Consider the following 26,974-nt stretch of genomic DNA (forward strand, 5'->3'; position numbering starts at 1 on the left):
GGATCTTCCCGGACCAGGGCTCGAAACTGTGTCCCCTGCGTTGGCAGACGGATTCTTAACCACTGCACCACGAGGGAAGCCCTATTTTAAATTTTTATTGAAATATAGTTGATTTCAAACTTGTGTTAGTTTCAGATGTATAACGAAGTGATTCAGTTATTTATATATATATACACACACATATATATATTCTTTTTTAGATTCTTTTCCATTAGAGGTTATTACAAGATATTGAGTATAGTTCCCTGTGCTATACAGTGGGTCCTTGTTGGTTATCCATTTTATATATAGTAGTGTGTATATTTTAATCCCAAACTCTCCCTGGTTTTTAATCTTTTTAACACACTATAGAATTAATTTACTTACATGTTTATTTGTTTACTGTTTGCCTTCCCCATTAGAACATAAGCTCCACAGGCCTGATTTGTCCCCAGGTATACAGTGGTGCAGCCTAGAACCTGACACAAATTGGCTCCCAATAAGTGTTTGTTGACTGAATTAATAAATTGTTTATTTGCCTAGTCAAATATCTACTCACCTATTGATTTTACTTAAAATGTCTGGGGAATTCCCTGGCAGTCCAGTGGTTAGGACTTGGCGCATTCACTGCCATGGCCCGGGTTTGATCCCTGGTCGGTGAACTAAGATCCTTCAGGCTGCGTGGCTTGGCCAAAAAAAAAAAAAAAAGTCTGAAAAACAAACAAACAAAAATTTCCTATATTTTCCTCAGAATATTCATTGGTACTATACATACATAATTCTTTTTTCAAAAACCTTTTTGTCTTACTAGAAGATGACCACTCCTTGAGAAAATTGTTACTTTAGAGTGATGAGTATCTTTCATGGCTTATCACTTGCCTTATCAGTGTATAGCTCTTCCCATTGTAAAACAATGAATTAATTTATGCAGTCAGGGATAATTCCCCAGAAGAACAAATATCACTTGCCTTTTGAGGCTTGCTAAGAAATCTTTCCCTAGGTGATTATTGAGCATTGAGGGTACTGAGGGCCACTATTACAGCCCTTTACTGATGTATGATAGTTAATTTACCTGTAAAGGAAGTTCCTTCATCAGTTGACAGACATACTCTCTTTTATCTTTGAACTTCAGTTCATTGTACCTACTTATATACCCAGGAAATTGTAAAATATTAAGCAATGAACTTTCCTATATTTTGTGCATTTCAAAATGTATATTTTGTCATGTTTTAAATCTGTACCATTTTATCTAAATGTCCCATTGTAATAAGATCATTTGATAATTCACTCTTGTTCAAGTTTACACTAAACACAAAGAACATGTTTACATGTTTACACTATTTTGGAATGGCAGTCAAGTTAAAAGTTTAATTTCACCATTAAAAATTGTTTTATTGTCCTTTTAAGCACTTTTGAACACATTGGTGTGCTCCAAGATCACCAGTAGGTAGGATTTTCTGATTTTTTAAACTCTGTCACTGACAAAAGTGGGTGGAATAGACCTATAGGGACACAGCACTTACATAACCTCAGTTAATTAGTCATTGGCTCAATTAGAAGCTTCCTTTTGCAATAGTCTTTTGGATCGCTTTGTGTTGGAAAGAAGCTTGGGTAGGAAGATCTGAGCCAGGATCAGAGAGGGAAATATATTTTTAAAATAGCTAATGATAACAGTTAATGCTTACTGAACAGTTGAACTAGGCCAGGGATATAACACCACTAACACCTCTTCACCTTGACCTATCTTAAACCTGGTCTTGCTCTGTCCCCTTCTCTTACTTTATTTTCTTTGTATCTCTATCTCTACCTGACATTGTAGGTTTATTGTTTGTCTCCATTAACAGAATACTTTTTCTTGCTCACCTTTACATCTATAGCATCCCATAAAAATGAATGGCACACACTAGGCACTCAATAAATATTAGTTGAAAGAATGAATTAACGTTCATCACCTTATTTCATTCTCTCAGCCACACTGATAGATACTGTTATTATCACCAGTAAAAGGAGGGAACTTAGGTTTTAGGTGGCTAGATAACTTTCTAGAGGTCATATAACAAACGAGTAACAGAGCCTGGGTTCTTAGCCACTCTGAATATTGCCTCAAGGGAAAAAAAAATTGTTTTTGTTATTTACAACTAGCACCTGAAATTCAAAAACAAAAACAAAACAAAAAAACTTCCCGCAGGAGAAGAGGAAGATTCCTGCTGTACCAAATGGAACAGCAGCTCATGGGGAAGCCGAGCCCCACGGAGGACATAGTGGACCTGAACTCCAACGAACTGGAAGGTTAGTGAAAAGCCCTTGTATGGAACTTCAAAGACCAAATGATATATACCTTTTTTGTGTGTTGGGAATTGCTGTTTTGAGAACTAATTTGTTTTTATACTTTGGATACCTACTCTTTGGGGGATGAATATGCCAATTAATTTGATTTCTCTGTAGTTACTAATGATTGTCATTATTATTAAACCAGAACAGTGAATACACCATTCCATTTTAATATATACCTAGTCTTTCATATTGCTATGCATTAAAACACATTCACAGATTCTTAGAATGAATAAGAAAACTGTCAGTTGCCCTTTCCAAAAGAGCCTGTTGAAAACTTCAAGCTCAAGATGGAAATGAAAATAAATACCAAGAACTCAGTCTTACAGACCCTCTCTCATTACATGCAAGTAGGATGTATATAATAGTATTTTTTATTTTTACAGTAGTAATTTGAAAGTTATATGATTTATTTTTCTAATCACACATCTTTGAAGAGATGAAAGCTTCAATTTATTTCTTAAAATGATTCTTTGTGGTTTTTTGACAGCTTGTCTCTCTCCAAGAAATGTGTGAGCAGAAAATCAGAAACCTTTGGGTGGGTCTCTCTTCAGGGAATGTGTGCACACAGCCTCCATTATAATTGAAGGCAATTGCAGAGGCTTTGCAGGATTGGCGCTCCTCGCCCCTCAGGGCCATTTCCTGTACTGCTTTCACTGTGTCCTCTAAGATGACTTTCCAGTTCCTGACAATTCTGTGCATTTTAATTCTCCTGTGTTCTTTCCCTTTATCTATGTTTTGTCTCTGAGGAAATGTCTTCCTCAGGCTCCCTACCTAATTTGAGATGGTTCAAACAATTTTTTCCTTTTCCCTTTACTAGAAACATTGTTACTCCTTCTGTTTACTTTCGTATTTTCAAATGCTGTCTTTTTATTTTTGTTTTTGTTTTTGTTTTTCTCTCTCTCAGGTGTAACATGCCACATAGCTTAGATTTTTTTCAAAGTTCACTTTTCCTTACTGCTTCCTAAATCCTCCCAGGTCACCAATATCCGGTATCTTCGCTTCTCCAGAGTTCTTCCACAGATTCTGTTGCTGACATGACTTGAAGTATCCATTACTCATCTGCTCTCCTGGAGTTGCTGGTGCACATCTGGGCTGCTCTTGCACTGTTCTCTGCAATGACCTCCCACTTCCGGATTTAGATTTATGCTGCTAAAAGCACGTTTATGACACAGTAATATAACAGCTATTTAGACTAATGTATACCCTAATAAGTAATTAATTAGAAAAGAGTGGTCTAATAGAAAGTACTATCAAACCTATAAATATTAACTACTAAGTAATAGTTCATAACCACCTCAAATTCTTTTGGGGATTAGGTGGGGTATAAATCATAACTGAATGAATAAATAGACTCGTAGATTAAATCTGTTCTGAATTGTGACTTTGGCAAGTTAACAAATCATTCAGAAATGATCCCCCAAATAAAAATTATGTATGTGTTTTACTAAACACAGGTAAGGGAACCTAACCTAAGGTGATCTTTGTGTGTGTGAATTTCACAGGTTCTTTGCAAACTGCTCTGAATTTTAAATGTCCTTTTTTTTCAATTGAAATTTCATTCTTAACCTCTCCTACTCCACATCACTCTGATGGAAACAATCACTAGAAAAACATAATGATTCTATCACTCACATAACACTAAGATAGTTACTAATATGTTACTATTGTGCCTATATTAGGGCAATTAAAAATAATAGAATTTATTCTGAAGAGGTACATTTTTCAAGGCAAATCAGAATTTATTTCTCAAGAGAACAATCATTTTTGAGGTGATTCTTAGATTGCCAGATTATATTCCTATTTAGAAAATAAATAACAAAACTTTAATATTTTTCCATAAACTAAGTATATTTAGCATACTGGCAGTATGTTGAACATAATAGGTTTTTTTTAACCTCCATGTAGGACTTAATCACAGCCTTATTCATTTTAATATGACATCTTTATCCCGTAGAACACAAAGAGCTTTTGGTAGTCAAATCTGCATATTGTTATTAAATGTTCAAAGAATGAGAATAGCTGTTTAATGCTCTCATTTCTAACAGATTAAAAAGTTCTAGTCCTCAGATTTTAGGCAATATTTCACAATTTAATGCTTCTCTCTTCCCCACCCACCCCCCCAAAAAAAATCATCCTTCAAATGCTTTAATGTGGTTTTTGGATATATTTAGAATATATACATTTATCCCAAATAAGGTCATTATTGTCTTGTGAATGATAGATGTTTGAATATGTTTAGACAATAGTGGATCAAAAGTACATTTATCTAGGTTGCTTATTGTAGGGTCCCTGTCTTAGTTTTCTAAAAATGAAAACAACTCTGGAACTTACCTCTCTCTACTAAGTATTATTGTCATCCACAAGGTCATTTAAGTGCCTGTCTGGAATATTATTTGGCAAGGGTTTTTTTTCACAAAGAGAGTGGGTAACTGGAGCCATGGTTATATGCCACTTTTTCTCTCTAAGTTGATGTTCACTATTGGACAGTACAAAAAGCAGTTTACCTTCCCTCCTTCACTTTCTGCTACAATAAATGGAACGTAAACAACTAGAAAATATTGCCAGTGATTGAGGATGGTAGGCCTGATTTTAGGAATAGGTTGTTGTAAAATGGCACAGAGATGAGAGTAATCCTTAACTCTCATTATTTGAATTTTGACTGACGAACAGCTGTGAACCTTGTTTGAGAGAACCTGGGACTTTTTTGGCTGTTGACACAATATTTGGTTAGGGATTGAAGTGACATAGTGGTACAAAGCCATTCCTGTAGATCATCATAGTAAAACCTAGCATGTTAATATGGGTCTCATCTCTGCTGATGGAAAACCTGTACTGTGACCTGGCAACAAAGCAAATGAACATTTTGATATATGTGATTTTTATATTTGTATGTCACTATTGTGTTTTCCCCCCTGTCTTAGGATTTTTGGGGGACTTATTTTAGATATCAAAAGAAAAGCTCCATACTTCTGGAGTGACTTCAGAGATGCTTTCAGCTTGCAGTGCTTAGCATCTTTTCTGTTTCTCTACTGCGCGTGTATGTCTCCTGTCATCACATTTGGAGGACTGCTAGGAGAAGCAACTGAAGGGCGAATAGTATGTATTATGCTTTTCTCTGAACTTTGAAACTTAATCAGCTTTTAAGATTCATAGTTAGATGAGTCTGCATTTAATTTTGGATTCCTTTATGAGGAGAGATCTGATGTACGGTCTGGCAGATCAAGTTCATACGAATTTCCTAGATAACTAATGGAACTGGTAATCAGGGAGTGGAATATCTCAGAACAACTAATTCTTATCTTACACCAGGTTCTGATCTCATCCCTGGCCCCCCAGTCCTAGGCTAGCTTTAGCCTCTGATTCTTGCCTCATAAGAGGTCCATTTTCCTATTTATAATAGGCCATGCTTCTGCCAGACATTTATTATGAATACATGTAAACTTTTAATAAGCAAAAGAAAAGCGAGATAAGGAAGGGGAAGAGGACATATCCCTGTCCACTACCATTCATAGTCTGCTGACTGCCTGCCACCTCTTTTTTACCCTCCTACCCCACCTCCTGCCCAAGGTTGCTAGGCTCTTCATAGCAATGGGAAAATAGACCCATGTATTTTACGTACTTTCTCCCCAGTTATAATCGCAGCCTGTACAGCTTAGATAATGGAATCATTTATATCTCTACACAGAGTGCAATCGAATCTCTCTTTGGAGCGTCCATGACTGGGATAGCCTATTCTCTCTTTGGTGGACAGCCTCTTACCATATTAGGCAGTACAGGACCAGTTTTGGTGTTTGAAAAGATTTTGTTTAAATTTTGCAAGTAAGTGTTATATACTTTTGGCCCTCAGCCCCTTTCTATTTCTCTACTGTATTTAATCTTCTTCCAACGTCACATTTGGAGATCTGTTGAGAGAGGTGGAAGTTGCTGATTTGATTCAGTTTGCCATTTTTGTCTCTCCATGGAAATAAAGGAACAGTAAAATATTGATGTATATTGTTATGTAATATTTATAAAAAATTATATTCAGCTCTAAGCACTGAGAAACCTCTTTGAGTTTTGTACCCTTAGGTGTTCCTTTCAGACAAAGTCTTGAGTTTAGATACTCTTGGGATGTGAAGCTTATTTACTTTCACTTCCTGAATTAGACTTACTTCCATCTACTTAAAATGGTGGCAAGCTGTTAAATGACCTTCTTTCCACTGTTCTTTTCCCCCTCCTAGAGAATATGGGCTGTCATACCTATCTTTAAGAGCTAGTATTGGACTTTGGACTGCAATCCTGTGTATCATACTTGTGGCCACTGATGCAAGCTCCCTTGTCTGCTATATCACCCGGTTTACTGAAGAAGCTTTTGCTTCTCTTATTTGCATTATTTTCATTTATGAGGCCCTGGAGAAGTTGTTTGAACTCAGTGAAGCATATCCAATCAACATGCATAATGATTTGGAACTGCTGACACAATATTCGTAAGTACTATTTCCCCTGTTGGCTGTGGGGCTTTTCTTTCTACCAATATTGCTATTGTTTTAAGAAATACGAGGAACTTACTCAGCAGATATAGAGTTCCTTAAATTGATTCATGACCTAAATCCTGGTCTCTCAGAGTTGAACAGGATTTTAAGTCATCTAATCAGCTGCTCATCTGAATACTTGAGTTTTCATTATAACATCTTTGCCAAGAATAACTTTTTGAAGTTTTATTTGTCGAGCATTCCCTATTAAGTAGATAATGAACCAAGATCAATTTTACTATACAGAGTTTTTTTTTTCAAAATATTTTTGATTTTGGTCTTCCTTTAGGACCTTTTCCATGTAATGTAATCCAAAGAACACAGTAGTGAAAGATAAGATTTCAGATTTAAAGCAGTGAGATAAAAGAGACTCATTGGGTCTAAATTGCATAGTTTGGTGTTTGAAAATATGATAAAGCCTTAAACAAAATATCACTGAATTGAAATGTATTTTTGCTTTTGGAACCTATGACATTTATGATAAAAGTACTCACATATTGCCTGTTGAGGGTGATATTACAGTTTAGGATTAAAGATGGGATTGTACCTATTACACTTTCTAGTTTTGTATGCCAGCAGTTTGGGATTTCTCTAAGGCTGTATTTGCAGAGTATATGTGGACATTACGTTACTCTTCTTTGATTTAATTTTAGGATTTTTTTTGTTGTAATTATATATACATTTTAAACAGTGAATATTTGAAGCAATATGTTCTTTACCAGGCATCATAACCTCTGGCATTATAACCTCAGCATTAACTACCAATGCTCTTCTTATAAATTGCTCAGATAGGCCCTCAAAATATTCCTTTGAAGATTTATCATCTTTATTTACTATTAGAAGTTGAAATTGTTGAAATTAGGCCAAAACAGTGCAATATTATAGTCTTGTTAAGAATGATGTAATGATATAGAGTTGAAAATAAGATGACTTTTAGTACTTTGAATTTTTCTCGGTAATTAGAGATATGTTTAACAGTACATCTCTGTTTTAGAACAAAAAAAAAATCAGAGTGGGATATAAAATAACTTCCCCAATAAAAGTAAATGGTGAGGGTGTTGTGAACAGGATTCAAATGCAGATGAAGGAGGTGCCAGGGACACTCAGAAAACAGGCAGATGGGAAGAACAGTTTGATCAGAATGAGATGTAACATTGATACATGTTAATTGAAAAGAGAGCAGTGTCACCTAATTTGGGTATCTTTGTGAGGATATGCAATTACCTCTGCTTGAATTTTCAGACCTACTACACGCCAGGCACTGTGCTTGGTGCTAGGGAAATGATGAACAATATTCTGTTCTCAGTGAGCTTCCAGTTTAGTAGGAAATGCAGACAAACAGACAACACAATGGAATAAGTGCTGTGTTAAAGGATTGGTCCAGAATACTATGGTACTACATCAGAAGAGCACCTAACCCAGATTTCAGGTTCAAAGAAGACTTCCTGGAGGAAGTGACATAGAAGACCAAAAAATCAGTAGAATTAGGTGCTGAGGAATAGAGATGCAGAATGGTTTAGATGGAGGGAATGGCACAGACTTGGATGTAAGAAATATATTAATGCTTTGAAATATTTGTCCAAAGTTATATGGATAGTGGTGAAACAAGAAATTAGACTCAGGCTTTATGACCCTGATGTAATTTTCAGTAACTGAAATTTACTGCTGTAATTTTAAATTTTCTTTAAAGCACTGTTTCTCAACCACTGATACATATACAATCAGAGAAAAGCAGACAAAGCTTAAATAGGCAGGAGGGTTTTTATAATCAAGTATTCATCATAAAATATTCTTCCAAAAATTCCACTGGATTTTTATATCCTTAAAACCTATTATAAATGAAAAAGATGGTGAATAATAAATGCATATAGGTATAATAAATAACTATAAAAAGTGGTGAATGGGGCTTCCCTGGTGGCGCAGTGGTTGAGAGTCCGCCTGCCGATGCAGCGGACACGGTTTCATGCCCCGCTCTGGGAGGATCCCACATGCCGCGGAGCGGCTGGGCCCGTGAGCCATGGCCGCTGAGTCTGCGCGTCTGGACCCTGTGCTCCGCAACGGGAGAGGCCACAAGAGTGAGAGGCCCGCGTACCGCAAAAAAAAAAAAAAAAAAAAATTGGTGAATGATTGCTCTAGTAACTATCTAGCAATTTCAGCCTCTAAACATCAGTTAAAATAAGTTCACTAAAGTTTTAATTTTTAAAATTAAAGTTTTAATTCCAAGGAATATAACAATTTTTCTTTTCAAAGTCCTTTTATAGTCACTTTACATTAAATCCTATGGAGCAGATAAGATCTATTTTATAGAACAAGTTAATGATTTATAACTTAACCAGTAATCAAATAAAGCATAATGAAGAGTAGAACCCACTTTTCTTAATGTTATGTTTTCTTTATTAGAGGGTGTGACTTTGTTCTGCCACTCAATTTTATCTCACCTTTTGGGCACGTTGCCATGAATTTTTTATCAGATTAGTGTAATGTCAGTGTTGGCACTTTGTATATGATAATTTTACTCAGAGTATCTGCCATTTCTGTTGGGAAATTTTAAGCAAATTATTCTCGTTCATGTAAACTATTGCTACATTCATTATTCATTCATTCATTTCTACTTTGCTAGGTATTTTAAGTGTCACCACTACATACTTTATAGTATTAGTGATGCTAAATAAATGCTTAGAGACATTGCTGATAACTTGTTTTGGAGAAAGAAGCACTTCCCTTTAACTATGGAAAGTAATATGCCAATTGTTCTGAACACCATTCCTCCTAGATATTTGTAGAACTAGTAAAATTCAATTAGCTTAGCATATTTTTCTATTTATAAATGCAATTCTTGATAATATAAGGTATTCAGCTTATGCACTTTACATTTATTATTTAACAAATAGGAAAAGATGGTGAAAAGAATATATACAACTCTGGGGAAAGAAGTTTACTTCGTAAAAACATTCCTTAGTTAGAGCTCTCAGTTGCAGGCAAAATAGTTTTTATATACCACCCCAAAAAACCCTGTTTTTATAAATTAGTACTGTGCAAATATTACATGAAGGGTAAGAAAATATTTTCTCATAAATGAATGCTCATTGCTGCTCTCAGTGAAGTCTGTGTCCAGCTTCCACTCATTCCTCTATGTAGCTCTTCTCTTCTTTACCTGGGTACCTGGGGTCTTTTCGATATATCAAAACTTGCTCTAAAGATAATTAGTAGGAAGCTAATTTTATTTCTTCCAGAATTTTCATTTTGATATCTAAAAGAAGGAAGGCAGAATTTTTTTCAATTATAAAAGCAGGTTTTTAGGGAATAAGAGAGATGGTCCTGCTCATTCTGAAATCATATCCCTGGGTGTTGTGGGCTGAATTGTGTTCCTTCAAAATTTCCCACACGCCAGACTTCTGAGCAAATCTAATGGCTCTCTATGTAGAATCTGAACACTTTTTAGCACCCTCTCTACCTCTGTAATCTCTTGTCTAAATTATGACAATTGCCTTCCAAATGGTGTCCCTGATTCTACTACCCTTCCCTTCCACAGACTGTTTTCTCTGAAGCAGCCAGAATTATTCTCTTAAAACCAAGTCAGATCATGTCACTGCTTCTCAAAGCCCACTGATGACTTCCCATTACCTTCAAAGATGTTGTATGAGCTCTTCCTCACTGCCCATCTTATCTTGTCTTCTACTTCCTCCTCTGCTCCACCCACGCTAATCTCCTTGCCCTTCAGCCTTCATACTTGCTGTTCTTTTTGCCTAGAATGCCCTTCTCCAGATATCTATGAGGCTTGTTCCTTCACTATCTTCAAAATCACCTACTTGAGGACTTTCCATCTAAAATTTCAACTCTCTTCTCTCTCTTCCTTTCTTTAATCTAAAATATTATATAATTTATTTATCTTTTTAAAAGTAAGATTTATTTAAGTATTATTCACATACAATAAAATATGCCTCTTTTAAGTGTAGCCTTAAATGAGTTTCAACAAATGAATAATACTATAATTGGAATATACAATATTTCCCAAAGTGTTTCCTCATGGCCCTTCATAGTCTCTCTCTCACCCCAACCTCCAACCCCTGACAATCTCTGATGTGATTTCTGTCTGTAAAGTTTTGCCTTTTTTAGAATGTCACATAAATGGAATCATAAAGTGTATAGCCTTTGGTGTCCGGCTTCTTTCACTTATCATATGCTTTTGAGATTTACTCATTTTGTTTCATGCATCAATTTATTCCTTTTTATTGTTGGTCAGTGTTCCACTGTACGGATGTACCACAAATTGTCTATCCAACCACAAGTTGATAGATGTTTGGGTTGTTGCTACTTTGGAGCTATATTGCTTCACATGCAGGTCTTTACTTGGCCTATGTTTTCATTTTCTCTTTGGTAAATACCTAGAAACAGGATTGCTGGGTTATATGAAAAGTGTATATTTTAACTTTATAAGAAAATTCCAACATGGTTGTACCATTTTGCACTCCCACCAGCAATGAATGAGTGTTCCTATTGCTCTACATCCTCATCAGCACATGGTATTGTGCTTATGTAGAGTGATACCTCTATCTATTAGTCTAATGTATTGTGTGTTCCCCTCCTAGAGTGAGTTCATGAGGGAAAGGGATTTAGTCTATTTTGATCACTGCTTTCCCAGTGTTCAGATCAGTTTCTGGCACAAAATAGATAGATGTTCAATTAAAATTTGTTGAAAAAAATAAACGAATGTTGAATGAATATCACCTCTATCTAGAATTTGTACTAAGGTTCAGAAGGGTTTATAGCTTACCCAAGTAGAAGAACTAGAGCTAAAACCCAACACATCTAACATTTAGTCAAACACTTTTGACAGTGTACCACATTATAGGCCACTGGTTTGACCAAATTAATTTCTATTATTAATATTTAGAATATGAGGGAACTTGGATAAATTTTATTTTATTTAAGTCTCTTAGATATTATCTTCAAGCAGTCTAAAATTTATCACAGGAAATTAAAAGTATAAAAATAGAGGGATTTAAAACATAAATATTTGAATAATATTAACATATGCAGTAAAATGGATTCTTATTTTAGAGTTCATTAGAGCATAAAAGTGCTTATTTTGATTATAATGATTCCCTGTAAATAGGTATTTGACAAGAAGGGAAAAAAATCTTGGCTAGAGATGAATTTTGTTGTATCACATTGAAGCCCACTTCACCTTGTTATTTTTAAGAAACTTGGTAATAATTTGGATTAAAAGATAGGAATCTATACCAATATCCTAGTTAGTTGCTTTGGGTAAGCCCCTAAGAGCAGCCTTCTAGAGACAACGTCTTAACCCTCAAAACTACACAGGAAGTACTTGTGAAATATGTAGGGAATAAGAGCTCTGGGGGGATAGCTACCAAACTTATAATACTTTGGAGACAGAAGAAAAAAATGAAAAAAAAAAAGGCTTTTTCTCTTTGTATATTTTGGAGTGTTCAACTGGCATTGTGTGGATACATTATTTTGTAATTTCTTCCTAAGAATAAGTTTTATGAGAAGCAGACCCACGGATACAGAGAACAAACTAGTGGTTACCAGTGGGGAAAGGGAAGGGGGGAGTAGCAATATAGGAGAAAAGGGTAAAAGGGGTTATTATAGGATTATGTGAAATCATGTGTGTGAAACTTTTGAAAACTGTAAAGCACTATAGAATTTAAACAATCTTTAATTCAATTAAAAAAAAGTTTTATTATGGGAAATTAAAGTCTTTTGACAAGCCATAGAATGAGGTAATTAGGGCCAGGTTGTGCTCATCAAATCAGTTCCTATGTAAACAAATTTATTTTCCATTTCAGGAAAATAGCAACTTACAAAACTCAAAGGAAGAATAGAGCAAAATGTTTAAGGTATAATAAGTAGATTTGCCATTCTGTTCTTAAATTCTCTTATTAGGCTCATTCCTTCAGCATCTATTGCTTTTCTCTGAATTGTGTTAACATTGATAGTATGAAAATGAATATGGTCTCCACTCTAAAGGAGCTCAGTGATTAACAAGAAGAGACTAGAGATGTGCTTTGTACATAGTGGCTGCACACAGAGAATTTGTTGAATCAATAAATGAGGAGGGAGCTAGAGGCAATGCATAGTCAAATCATTGCAACCTGGCATGGTAAGTATTTATACTAGACATGTTTAATGGTCCAGGAGAAGAAGTAAAAAGCTACCTTAATTTATCACTCCATCTCTGTTGTACCTGTAACTTGAGTTTCTTATATATGGTGTATCTGTTTTTCTCTCTCCATTATCTCTGCATGAGCAGGTCATAATTAGAGTTGAGGGCACCAAGGTAGATAGATTGAAATCCTGGGACCAGTTGGCAGAGAGTCTTAAAAATTGTAATGAGTTTTATTGTAAAAGATCATTGGGGGTAATGACAAAGCTCTGGGAATAATTATGTGATAATAGATTAGAAGGTGATCATAGGAAGTGGAGCAAAGAGCAATAACCTTGATATGGAATGTTTAAGTCCTGATTATTGACTGAGACAATGGTAATGAGAAGAAAATAAACAAACTGGGGGAAAAAAAGAAGGAAAAGCAAAAATTGGTAAGACTTTATTCATTCATTCAACAATTAATTATGGAATGCCTTATAATTTATATGAGCAATAAGAAAAATTTGCATACATGGTTTTATTTAAGCCTCAGAATAATCTATGGTATAAGTATTACCCCTCAGATGATCAATCTGAGGCTCCAATAAGTTAATTAATTTGCTCAATATCCAAGAACCAGTGAATGGTAAATGAGAGTCAAACTCAAGTATACATTTTTTAAAATTAAAATGTAGTTGTTTCACAATATTATATTAGTTTCAGGTATGCAGCATAGTGATGCAATATTCTTATAGATTATACTCTGTTTAAAGTCATTATAAAATAATTGCTATATTCTCTGGTGCTATACAACATATACTTGTTGCTTTTTGTTTTTCTTTTTAATTTTTGAATTTTATTTACTTTTTTATACAGCAGGTTCTTATTAGTCATCAATTTTATACACATCAGTGTATATATGTCAATCCCAATCACCCAATTCATCACACCACCACCTCCATCCTCCCATGGCTTTCACTCCTTGGTGTCCATACCTTTGTTCTCTACTTCTGTGTCTCAATTTCTGCCATGCAAACCAGTTCATCTGTACCATTTTTCTAGGTTCCACATATATGCGTTAATATACAATATTTGTTTTTCCGTTTCTGACTTACTTCACCCTGTATGACAATCTCTAGATCCATCCACGTCTCAACAAATGACCCAATTTCATTAGTTTTTATGGCTGAGTAATATTCCACTGTATATATGTACCATATCTTCTTTATCCATTCATCTGTCGATGGGCATTTAGGTTGCTTCCATGAGCTGGCTATTGTAAATAGTGCTTCAATGAACATTGGGGTGCATGTGTCTTTTTCAAGTATGGTTTTCTCTGGGTATATGCCCAGTACTGGGATTGCTGGGTAATATGCTGATTCTATTTTTAGTTCTCTAAGGAACCTCCATACTGTTCTCCAGAGTGGCTGTATCAATTTACATTCCCACCAACAGTGCAAGAGGGTTCCCTTTTCTCCACACCCTCTCCAGCATTTGTTGTTTGTAGATTTTCTGATGATGCCCATTCTAACTGGTGTGAGGTGATATCTCATTGTAGTTTTGATTTACATTTCTCTAATAATTAGTGATGTTGAGCAGCTTTTCATGTGCTTCTTGGCCATCTGTATGTCTTCTTTGGAGAAGTGTCTATTTAGGTCTTCTGCCCATTTTTGGAATGGGTTGTTTGTTTTTTTAATATTGAGCTGCATGAGCTGTTTATATATTTTGGAGATTAATCCTTTGTTCATTGATTCTTTTGCAAGTATTTTCTCCCATTCTGAGGGTTGTCTTTTCGTCTTATTTATGGTTTCCTTTTCTGTGCAAAAGCTTCTAAGTTTCATTAGGTTGCATTTGTTTATTTTTGTTTTTATTTCTGTTACTCTAGGAGGTGGATCAAAAAAGATCTTGCTGTGATTTTTGTCAAAGAGTGTTCTTCCTATGTTTTCTTATAAGAATTTTATAGTGTCCAGTCTTACATTTAGGTCTCTAATCCATTTTGAGTTTCTTTTTGTGTATGATGTTAGGGAGTGTTCTAATTTCATTCTTTTACATGTAGCTGTCCAGTTTTCCCAGCACCACTTATTGAAGGGACTGTCTTTTCTCCATTATATATCCTTACCTCCTTTGTCATAGATTAGTTGACCATAGGTGCATGCATTTACCTATGCCTCTGGGCTTTCTATCTTGTTCCATTGATCTATGTTTCTGTTTCTGTGCAAGTACCATATTGTCTTGATTACTGTAGCTTTGTAGTATAGTCTGAAGTCAGGGAGTCTAATTCCTCCAGCTCCATTTTTTTCCCTCAAGACTGCTTTGGCTATTCGGGGTCTTTTGTGTCTCCATAAATATTTTAAGATTTTTTGTTCTAGTTCCATAAAAAAAATGCCATTGGTAGTTTGATGGGGATTGCATTGAATCTGTAGATTGCTTTGGGTAGTATAATCATTTTCATAATATTGATTCTTCCAATCGAAGAACATGGTATATCTCTCCATCTGTTGGCATCATCGTTAATTTCTTTCATCAGTGTCTTATGGCTTTCTGCATACAGGTTTTTTGTCTCACTAGGTAAGTTTATTCCTAGATATTTTATTCTTTTTGTTGCAATGGTAAATGGGAGTGTTTCCTTAATTTCTCTTTCAGATTCTTCATCATTAGTGTACAGGAATGCAAGAGATTTCTGTGCATTAATTTTGTATCCTGCAACTTTACCAAATTCATTGATTAGCTCTAGTAGTTTTCTGGTGGCATCCTTAGGATTCTCTATGTATAGTATCATGTCATCTGCAAACAGTGACAGTTTTACTTCTTCTTTTCCAATTCCTTTCCTTTTATTTCTTTTTCTTCTCTGATTGCCATGGCTAGGACTTCCAAAACTATGTTGAAAAATAGTGGTAAGAGTGGACATCCTTGTCTTGTTCCTGATCTTAGAGGAAATGCTTTCAATTTTTCACCATTGAGAATGATGTTAGCTGTGGGTTTCTTATGTATGGCCTTTATTATGTTGAGATAGGTTCCCTCTGTGCCCACTTTCTGGAGAGTTTTTATCACAAATGGATGTTGAATTTTATCAAAGGCTTTTTCTGCATCTATTGAGATGATCATATGGTTTTTATTCTTCAGTTTGTTAACATGGTGTATCACATTTATTGATTTGCATATACTGAAGAATCCGTGCATCCCTGGGATAAATTCCACTTGATCATGGCATATGATCCTTTTAAAGTGTTGTTGGAATCTGTTTGCTAGTATTTTGTTGAGGATTTTTGCATCTATATTTGTCAGTGATATTGGTCTGTAATTTTCTTTTTTTGTAGTATCTTTGTCTGGTTTTGGTATCACGGTGATGGTGGCCTCATAGCATGAGTTTGGGAGTGTTCCTTCCTCTGCAATTTTTTGGAAGAGTTTGAGAATGATAGGTGTTAGCTCTTCTCTAAATGTTTGATAGAATTCACCTAAGAGGCCATCTGGTCCTGGACTTTTGCTTGTTGGAAGATTTTTAATCACAGTTTCAATTTCATTACTTGTGATTGGTCTGTGCATATTTTCTATTTCTTCCTGGTTCAGTCTTGGAAGGTTATACCTCTCTAAGAATTTGTCCATTTCTTCCAGGTTGTCCATTTTATTGGCACAGAGCTGCTTGTAGTAGCCCCTCAGGATGCTTTGTATTTCTGCACTGTCTGTTGTAACTTCTCCTTTTTCATTTCTAATTTTATTGATTTGAGTCCTCTCCCTCTTTTACTTGATGAGTCTTACTAATGGTTTATCAATTTTGTTTATCTTCTCAAAAAACCAGCTTTTAGTTTTATTGATCTTTGCTATTGTTTTCTTTGTTTCTATTTCATTTATTTCTGCTCTGATCTTTATGATTTCTTTCTTTCTGCTAACTTTGGGTTTTGTTTGTTCTTCTTTCTCTAGTTCCTTTAGGTGTAAGGTTAGATTGTTTATTTGAGATATTTCTTGTTTCTTGAGGTAGACTTGTATAGCTATAAACTTCCCTCTTAGAACTGCTTTTGCTGCATCCCATATGTTTTGGATTGTCGTGTTTTCATTGTCATTTGTCTCTAGGTATTTTTTGATTTCCTCTTTGAATTCTTCAGTGATCTCTTGGTTATTTAGTAACGTATTTTTTAGCCTCCATGTGTTTGTGTTTTTTACGTTTTTCTCCCTGTAATTCATTTCTAATCTCATAGCATTGTGGTCAGAAAAGATGCTTGATATGATTTCAATTTTCTTGAATTTACTGAGGTTTGATTTGTGACCCAAGATGTGATCTATCCTGGAGAATGTTCCATGCGCACTTGAGAACAAAGTGTAATCTGCTGTTTTTGGATGAAATGTCCTATAAATATCAATTACAGCTCTCTGGTCTACTGTGTCATTTAAAGCTTCTGTTTCCTTATTTATATTCATTTTGCATGATCTGTCCATTGGTGTAAGTGAGTTGTTAACCCCCCCACATACTATTATTGTGTTAGTGTCAATTTCCTCTTCTATAGCTGTTAGCAGCTGCCTTATGTATTGAGGTGCTCCTATGATGGGTGCATATATATTTATAATTTTTATATCTTCATCTTGGATTGATCCCTTGATCATTATGTAGTGTCCTTCCTTGTCTCTTATAACATTCTTTATTTTAAAGTGTATTTATCTGTTATGAGTATTGCTATTCCAGCTTTCTTTTGATTTCCATTTGCATGGAATATCTTTTTCCATCCCCTCACTTTCAGTCTGTATGTGTCCCTAGGTCTGAAGTGGGTCTCTTGTAGACAGCATATATATGGGTCTTGTTTTTGTATCCATTCAGCAAGCCTGTGTCTTTTGTTTGGAGCATCTAATCCATTCACGTTTAAGGTAATTATTGATATGTATGTTCCTATTACCATTTTCCTAATTGTTTTTGGTTTGTTTTTGTAGGTCGTTTTCTTCTCTTGTGTTTCCCACTTAGAGAAGTTCCTTTAGCATTTGTTGTAGATCTGGTTTGGTGGTGCTGAATTCTCTTAGCTTTTGCTTATCTGTAAAGCTTTTGATTTCTTCACCGAATCTGCATGAGATCCTTGCCAGGTAGAGTAATCTTGGTTGTCGGTTCTTCCCTTTCATCACTTTAAGTATATCATGCCACTCCCTTCTGGCTTGTAGAGTTTCTGCTAAGAAATCAGCTGTTAACCTTATGGGAGTTCCCTTGTATGTTATTTGTCATTTTTCCCTTGCTGCTTTCAATAATTTTTCTTTGTCTTTATTTTTGCCAATTTGATTACTATGTGTCTTGCTGTGTTTCTCCTTGGGTTTATCCTGTATCGGACTCTCTGTGCTTCCTGGACTTGGGTGTCTACTTCCTTTCCCATGTTAGGGAAGTTTTTGACTATAATCTCTTCAAATATTTTCTTAGGTCCTTTCTCTCTCTCTTCTCCTTCTGGGACCCCTATAATGGGAATGTTGTTGCATTTAATGCTGTCCCCCAAGTCTCTTAAGCTGTCTTCATTTCTTTTCATTCTTTTTTCTTTATTGTGTTCTGCAGCAGTGAATTCCACCATTCTGTCTAGCAGGTCACTTATCGTTCTTCTGCCTCAGTTATTCTGCTATTGATTCCTTGTAGTGTAATTTTCATTTCAGTTATTGTATTGTTCATCTGTGTTTGTTTGTTCTTGAATTCTTCTAGGTCTTTGTTAAACATTTCTAGTATCTTCTCAATCTTTGCCTCCATTCTTCTTCTGAGGTCCTGGATCATCTTCACTATCATTACTCTGAATTCTTTTTCTGGAAGGTTCCCTATCTCCACTTCATTTAGTTGTTTTTCTGGGGTTTTATCCTGTTCCTTCATCTGGTACATAGCCCTCTGCCTTTTCATCTTTTCTAGCTTTCTCAGAATGTAGTTTTTGTTCCACAGGCTGCAGGATTGTAGTCTTGCTTCTGCTGTCTGCCCTCTTGTGCCCTTGTTGCATATTTATTTTTACATAGTAGTTTGTATCTCTTATTCCCCTATTCCTATCTTTCCCCTCCCCACTTCACTGTCCCCACTGGTTAACCAGTAGTTTGTTCTCTATATCTGGGAGTCTGTTTCTGTTTCGTTATATTCATTCATTTGTTTTATTTTTTAGATTCTACATAAAAATGAAAACACAGAGTATTTGTTTTTCTTTGTCTGACTTATTTCACTAAGCATAATACCCTTTAGGTTCATCTGTGCTGCTGCAAATGGCAGAATTTCATTCTTTTTTTATGGCTAAGTGATATTCCATTATATACGTATACATATATATATATATATATATGTATAATTTTCTTTATCCATTCCTCTGTTGATGAACACTTAGGTTGCTAATATCTTGGCTATTGTAAATAATGCTACTATGGACATTGGGTGTGTGTATTTTTTCAAATTACTGTTTTTGTTTTTTTCAGATATATATCCAGGAATGTGGCTGCTGGATCATATGGTAGTTCTATTTTTAGATTTTTGAAGAACTCAATACTGTTTTCCACAGTCGCTGTACCAATTTACATTCCCACCAACAGTGCAAGAGGGTTCCCTTTTTTCCACACCCATGCTAACATTTGTTATTTGTAGGCTTTTAGATGATAGCCGTTTTGACAGGTGTGGGTGATATCTCATTATGGTTTTGATTTGTATTTCTCTGGTAATTAGTGATGTTAAACATTTTTTTGTGTGTCTGTTGGCCATCTGTATATCTTCTTTAGAAAAATGTCTATTCAAGTTTTCTAACCATTTTTTAATCCGGTTGTGTGTGTGTGTGTGTGTGTGTGTGTGTGTGTGTGTGTGTGCGCGCATGTTTTTTGATACTGAGTTGTATATATAAACAGTTGAACTGTTTATATATTTTGGATATTACCCCTTTATCAGTCATATCATTTGCAAATATCTTCTCTCATCCAGTGGGTTGTTTTTTCGTTCTGTAGGTTCATTTGGTTTTAAAGCCCATGAACATTTTTTCTATGATAAAAAAATTAAAATAATAGTAAAACTTCAATTTTATTATAACTCCTTAAAGCCAGTAACTGTCATATGTTTCTATGTATTCCCTGTAGCACTTAGCATAATACTCTGTACAGAATAATTTTAACCTGTTAAATCATTGAATGAACAAAGAAGACTACATGCTATATTCCAGATACTTGGGTGTAAAAGTAGCACCACAGATGGGTCTCTGCCCCAATCAAGCATATTATCTATTGAAAGACTTAGACATTAAATATTACACAAATAATTACTTAATTATACTTGACATAAATTCTATCTCATAAAGGTACAAAATGCCATGAGAGTGAGAAATACTTCCAAAGTTATTTGTATTTGGAGGCCAAGGAGAGCCTATAGCTATCTGAATGGAGATAAAATTCTTATGAGAAAAAGTTTAAGAAAAATTTCATGGAGAAAGTATTTACATTTTTAGTTTTAGCTGGTAGTGGTGGTATTTTTGCAAAGTTATTTTGCACATATTTGAAAAACCATTTTCTTCATAATATGTTATAGCTATAAGTTTAAATAATTTATTAGAGAGAAAAGTATTAAGTATTTACAGAATATCTTCTAAGAATAAAATCTGAAACATGGAAATAGATGTATTCATAAGAGACTGTATTATTTAAATAGTCATCTTAATAGAAACAAATTAAAGGTTTAGTAATAGAAGAATGTGTAAACTATGTCACATCCATTAAAAATGATGGTTATGAAGAGTAATGAGCAAACAGAAAATACATTATAGTTCTATATAAAAGAGATTAGAAATGCTCATATGCTTCTAAAAATGTTGAAAATACACATACGAATTACTGAAAGATATATACCAAAAAATTACAGTTATTGGTGGAAAGATTCTGAGAGATTTCTTTTTCATTTTTTATTTTATAAATATTCTGTAGTGTGATTTTATTATTTTTGGAATTCAAAATACTTTATGAAAAAGAAAAATGAATAGGCATAAAAACATGTTTGGCTTCTATAGATACATCATAACTCTCTGATTTTATGCCTTATGTTAATATTTAACTTGCTACACAGCACTCTTAAGGTGATTTAATCAATAAAGAGACTTAAAAAAAAAAGAATCACAAATCATTACTGTTCAGTGCTCACAGAAAGGTACTAATAGTAACTACAAAGGCAAAAGCAGAGCATCTGCAACCTAGGGACTAAAATTAGTAATAATATTGAAGGGAGTTCTACCAAATTATGTTTTCTAGAAGGCAGCCATAGGCTCTTCCTGTGTAAGGAAGACTGATCACCTCCATTAGCCTTGAAACAAAAGCAAAGACTTCTGTATGCAGGCATTTAGTTATAATGTTTATCTAATCATTCTGTAGCCATTTATATAATTAAGATGACTTAGAGCATACTTTTCTTTGGGCAGTAAAGGGTAGTAGAGGTTGTGTTTGATGAAGAGTATATTTTAAGCCAAACAATCCAACACTAATTATAGCATTTTATACTGGTGTTTCAAAAAATGTAGAAAAAGTGCAGATACTGCCCATTCTTTTGCCTTTGGATTGTTGAACTTATCAATCTATGAGCTGGTGGTTGCCAGAATTGTAATAACCACCACAACAATGATGATACCTAACACCTAATTAGCATTTACTTATGCTAGACACTGTTCTAGGTGCTTTTACCTATATTAACTCATTTTTACCCTCATAATAACCCTATGAGTTTGATTGTTGTCACTATCCCAACTTTAAAAAAACTAAAATATAGAGACGCTAAGTAACTTGTCTAAGGTCACTCAATTAAGTGCTTGGATTTGACTGTTACAGGAACTCTGGCTGGAGAGTCCAAAGTCCAGTGTCATAGGCACCAGGCTATTTTATGCACCTAAAGATTTTTTTTTTTGCATTAATATTTCCATCTTATGGCCAGAGTCACTAAACATTTTGGAGATGTAAGTAACAGAAGAGCTTATTCCAAAAGCTTATTGCTTCTCTAGCTTTATTTTTTTCTTTTCTTTTCTTTTTTGTGGTTTTAGATGAAAAATATTTGGACTAAGTTCACCAGTATAGGTGAAAAAGAGGAAAGTGGGATTTTTCTCATTTTATCTTGACTTATTTATTTAGAATATCTGCTTTTGACATTTTAAGGACATAAAATCTCAGACAAAGCCTTCTTTGAGCTACCAAGGGTTGGTATAGAGACCTTTTTCAAACTTCCTGTACAAGTGTGCAGCCTCTGAGGACTATCTGCTGAGATTTCAACTATTAGAGGTGTGGACTCAGGAAAGAAGGATGATTTGCTTGGCTATACATTATATCTGTGATGTATAAATTTTTTAGGTAAAAAACATATTTTTTCCTCCTCAGAACAGATTTATGGAAGAGGAATATTATTAACCAGAGATAGGCCTGACAAGGAGGCATAGGTAACTAATGTCCACTTACAGACCTAACTCTCCAAAAAAAATGTCTCCCCTATGAGCTTGACATTTTTATCCTAAATTTCTTAATACTTTTGGAAAGTCACTGTTGAAATGTCAATACAGTCCCAGGAATGGAGTAACACATTACACCATTGTCCTCACTAATACAGTGCCACCACATAGGAAAACAGAGACCATAGCCCTGAGAGAATGGTGCACACAGCAAGCAAAGTGAATGGAGAAGTGATACTAGCCTGGTGGCCAGGTTTACGTGAGGCTATGAGAAAATAGGAATCTGGAAGTTGGGCAAGGGAGGTGGTGGTGGTGGTGTAGTTGTCATGATGTGAAGGCAGGGCTGCAGGATGTTTTGGGGGGAATATCTTCAAGGAGAGGGGTCCTGAAAGGGGAAGCTGAGAAGACCATACATTAATGGTATATTACTTAATTTATTCTGGAGCCATCTCACTCTTCTGGCTATACTAATGGAAATGGCACAGTTACATCTAGATGAAGCATATTATAGAGAAAAAAGCAGAAGTTTCAGGGTCAAGAAGACCTGGATTCAAATCTAATCACTATGACCTTGGATGAGTTATCAAACACTTAGTTTCCTCCATCTATAAAATGTAGAAATCAAACTACTAAACTAGAAAACAAAGTGCCTTCTGCCATGCATATGGTAGCTGTATGTATATCATATCTATATGCATAAATATACAGTAGCTAAAGAAAGCATATATATGTATGTATACACACACATACATTTATACGTAGATGTATTCATGCATCTACTATAGTGCTATCTTTCTCCCTTATTATGTTACTTTTGCAAGAAACTTGTTATATAGTCTCTATTTTACATTTTAGTTTCCTTTTATCATATGTAAATTTACTTTCACCTAATTTTCAGAATATTCAAATAATTTTCTATTAAACTATGGTGTTGGGCCTTTTTTTTCTGAGGTAAATTAGCAAAATGACCAAATTGAAGAATTTTTTTTAAATTAAATTTATTTAATTTTGGTTGTGTTGGGTCTTTGTTTCTGTGCATGGGCTTTCTCTAATTGCAGAGAGCAGGGGCTACTCTTCGTTGTGGTGCACGGGCTTCTCATTGCAGTGGCTTCTCGTTGCAGAGCATGGGCTCTAGGCATGCGAGCTTCAGTAGTTGCAGAACATGGGCTCAGTAGTTGTTGTGCCTGGGCTTAGTTGCTCAGTGGCATGTGGGATCTTCCCAGACCAGGGCTCGAACCCGTGTCCCCTGCATTAGCAGGCGGATTCTCAACCACTGCACCACCAGGGAAGCCCTAACTTGGAGAATTTTAATCATTAGCTACCTGAAAAGTATTGGTGCTTGATACAGAAGATTCAGGCAATATATTACTAATCTACTTTAACGAGAAAGAGACTATTGCTTCTAATGAATGATGTTAACTGTTTTCTTTTTGGCAGCATTACTGCTGAATAGCTAACTATGCTATCTATGGCAATAGCTAACTATGCTGTCATTATTTGAACTCATGACAAGGCTGGGTAACGAGTTGAGGCAGTTATTCTGTATGATCATATGATTTAAGCCTGAACAAAACATAAATGTATATACCTATGCAAATATCTAAAATAATTGTTCTGATCTCTGTAGCAGTTTAAATACTTGTTATGATTCTAAAAAGGGAACTTTAGGGAGCATATGCCAGTTTCAGAAACCAGGCACATGTTCCACACGGCTGTAAGTTAGGGATCCCTGACCAATGAATTGGACACCATCTGTCAGCAGGACCTTGAAGTTTTAGCTGGCAGATCTTGGAGCAGCTTTCCAAGCTGTTTGCTGCTTCCTCACTCCCACATGCTTAGTTAGCTGGGATTCCCAGTTGGGAAGCGAAGGAAGGTAGCATTTTGACCCTCCCCTCACCACCTTCAGTATACTTTATTCTCAGAACCATCCCCAGAGATTTAAAAAATCAGGAATATAAAAAAATATCTCTTCCTCACAAGGTTGGAGGCCTTGGACCTTACCTTGAAAAGATTTATTTTTACGTTTTTTCAAATTATGACAACTTATGTAGAAAAATATGGCAGATACCTGTTCTTTTAAAAAAAATTTGTTTTGCAATATTTGTTTACATGACAAGAGTGTAAAAATAAAGTGGTTGATATGTATTTGTTTTCTGATTATAATTTGGAACACAGGTATAAATGTCTTGGTTTATGGATTAAATCTGTACCCTGTCATCTCCTAACCTACTAGATCTTTTTTGGAATAATAAAATGCATATCACTGGGGCTAGTATCCACAGTTCTAGAATACTCTTTGCTATCTGGTTCTGTTACAGAGTAAAGTTAGACTGGAAATAAGACAATGTTAGTAAAGGAAGCTTCCTTTGCCCAGCCCACCTTCCATGGGCTCCATTTTTTGATGTGAACAACATAGTGATTTAATGATATATATGTATATTGTGAAATTATCATCACAATAAGTTGAATAATAACATCCATCACCACACATAGTTAATATTTTTCTTGTGATGAGAACTTTTAAGATCTACTCTCTTAACACCTTTCAAATATACAATATAGTGTTATTAACAATAGTCACCATGTGGTCCATTACATCCCCAAAACTTATTTAGCTTATAACTAGAAGTTTGTACCTTTTGTTCACCTTCACCGATTTCACCTTTATTCTTGATGAATATTTGACTAGGTATAGAATTCTGGATTGCCAAATGTTTTCTTTTAGCCCATTAATGACCTCATTCCATTGGTTTCAATGTTAGCTCAGGAGAAGTCATTGTCAATCCTACTGTTGCTCTTTAAAAACAATGTCTTTTTCCCTAGATGTTGTTAAGATTTTCTCTTTATCTTCGGCTTTCTTCAGTTTCAGTATATTTGGGCATATCTTTTTTTTTCTTCTTGTTTAATTGAGATATCATTGACATATAGCACTGTATAAGTTTAAGGTGTACAGCATGGTGGTTTGACTTATATACATAATGAAATGATGACTTAGTGAACATTCATCATCCTGTATAGATACCAAATTAAAGAAATAGAACAAAAGTTATTTTCCTTGTGATGAGAACTCTTAGGATTTACTCTCTTAACTTTCATATATGATATACAACAGTGTTAATTATATTTATCATGTTGTACATTAAATCTGTGGCACTTATTTATCTTACAGCTGGAATTTTGTACCTTTTGACTGCCTTCATCATCCCCACCCCCTGCCTCTGGTAACCACAAATCTGATCTCTTTTTCATGAGTTTGTTTGTTTGTTTTGAAGTATAATTGACCTACAATGCTATATTAGTTCCTGGTACAAAACATAGTGATTCAATATTTCTATACATTTCAAAATTATCACCATGATAATCTAGTTAACATCTGTCCTCATACAAAGATATTACATAATTATTGACTATATTCCCCACACTGTACATTTCATACCTGTGACTCATTTATTTTGTAACTGAATGTTTGTACCTCTTAATCTCCCTCACCTATTTCTCTCCTCCACTCAGTCCTCTCCCCTCTTGGCAACAACCTGTGTGTTCTCTGTATCTATGACTCTGTTTCTGTTTTGTTATGTTTGTTCATTTGTTTTATCTTTTAGATTCCACATATAAATGAAATCATGCAGTATTTGTCTTTCTCTGTCTAACCTATTCCACTTAGCATAATACCCTCTGGGTCCATTCATTTTGTCACAAATGGCAAGATTTCATTGTTTTGTATGGTTAATATTCCATATATTTGTATATATATATATGTGTATATACACACATTATCCATTCAGCTATTAATCACCACTTAGGTTGCTTCCATATCTATTCACCTATTAATTGCCACTTAGGTTGCTTCCATATCTTGGCTATTGTAAATAATGCTGCAATGAATACGGGGGTGCATTTTTTTAAAATTAGTGTTTTCATTTTCTTTGAATACATACCCAGAAGTAGAATTGCTGGAGCACATTGTAGTTCTATTTCTTTTTCCATCTCATTACTTTAATCATTTTGTCAAAATAATCTGAACATGCATAAATACTTGACTTGTTATGAGAATGTGTAGCATAAAAGTCCCTGAGACACATCCAAGAATGACTTGAAATGTATTCAGTGCAATTATTCATCATACTAATTGCCAAGGACTTGGCTCCCTTCCTTGATATTTAAGGTATGTGACTAAAAAAAGATATATAATATATATTATATAATATTCATAATTATACATTATATATAAATATATGTATGTTTATTAATGCTAAATCAGAGTCTCCCTCTCCAATGCCTGGTTTTTCTGCCAGTTTACTGATGCTGTATATGAAGTCATTTCCAGACTGTAAGGAATGTACTTACCGAGGTAAATTAGTTCTTTAAGCCCTAGGGTGCCAGTTAGTAGAATGATGGCAGTGGAACTAGAAAGTCCCAAGAGAAGATGTTGTCCAACCCCCTCATTTTGCAGCTCAAGTGACAGAGGCTCAAAAGGTTTGCGACTTGCACAAGCACGGCTGCTTCTGCCACTATTACTGTAACCTTAGGCAAGTCCTTAACTGGATCTAGACTTCCACTCCCTCCTCTGTAAAATGGATTGGTGATTGTCACAGCTAACATCTTCCAGGTGCTTCCTGTGTGCCCGACACTGTCCTGAGTACTTTAAGTGTCTT

General features: G+C 34.9%; 1 protein-coding gene across 12 annotated transcripts in view; it reads left to right on the forward strand.

Moving 5' to 3' along the window:
* SLC4A10 (solute carrier family 4 member 10) overlaps positions 1-26,974 on the forward strand; it is a 303,415-nt gene that overhangs the window by 207,660 nt on the left and 68,781 nt on the right. For all 12 annotated transcript variants that reach the window (XM_067026174.1, XM_067026178.1, XM_067026173.1 and 9 more), the window contains 4 exons: positions 2,168-2,268; positions 5,235-5,409; positions 5,999-6,132; positions 6,534-6,779. In XM_067026174.1, coding sequence (XP_066882275.1) covers positions 2,168-2,268; positions 5,235-5,409; positions 5,999-6,132; positions 6,534-6,779 — 656 coding nt within the window. The remainder of the gene's footprint in view (positions 1-2,167; positions 2,269-5,234; positions 5,410-5,998; positions 6,133-6,533; positions 6,780-26,974) is intronic.

This window comes from Kogia breviceps, chromosome 2 (assembly GCF_026419965.1).
Source record: "Kogia breviceps isolate mKogBre1 chromosome 2, mKogBre1 haplotype 1, whole genome shotgun sequence".
Taxonomy (NCBI): domain Eukaryota; kingdom Metazoa; phylum Chordata; class Mammalia; order Artiodactyla; family Physeteridae; genus Kogia; species Kogia breviceps.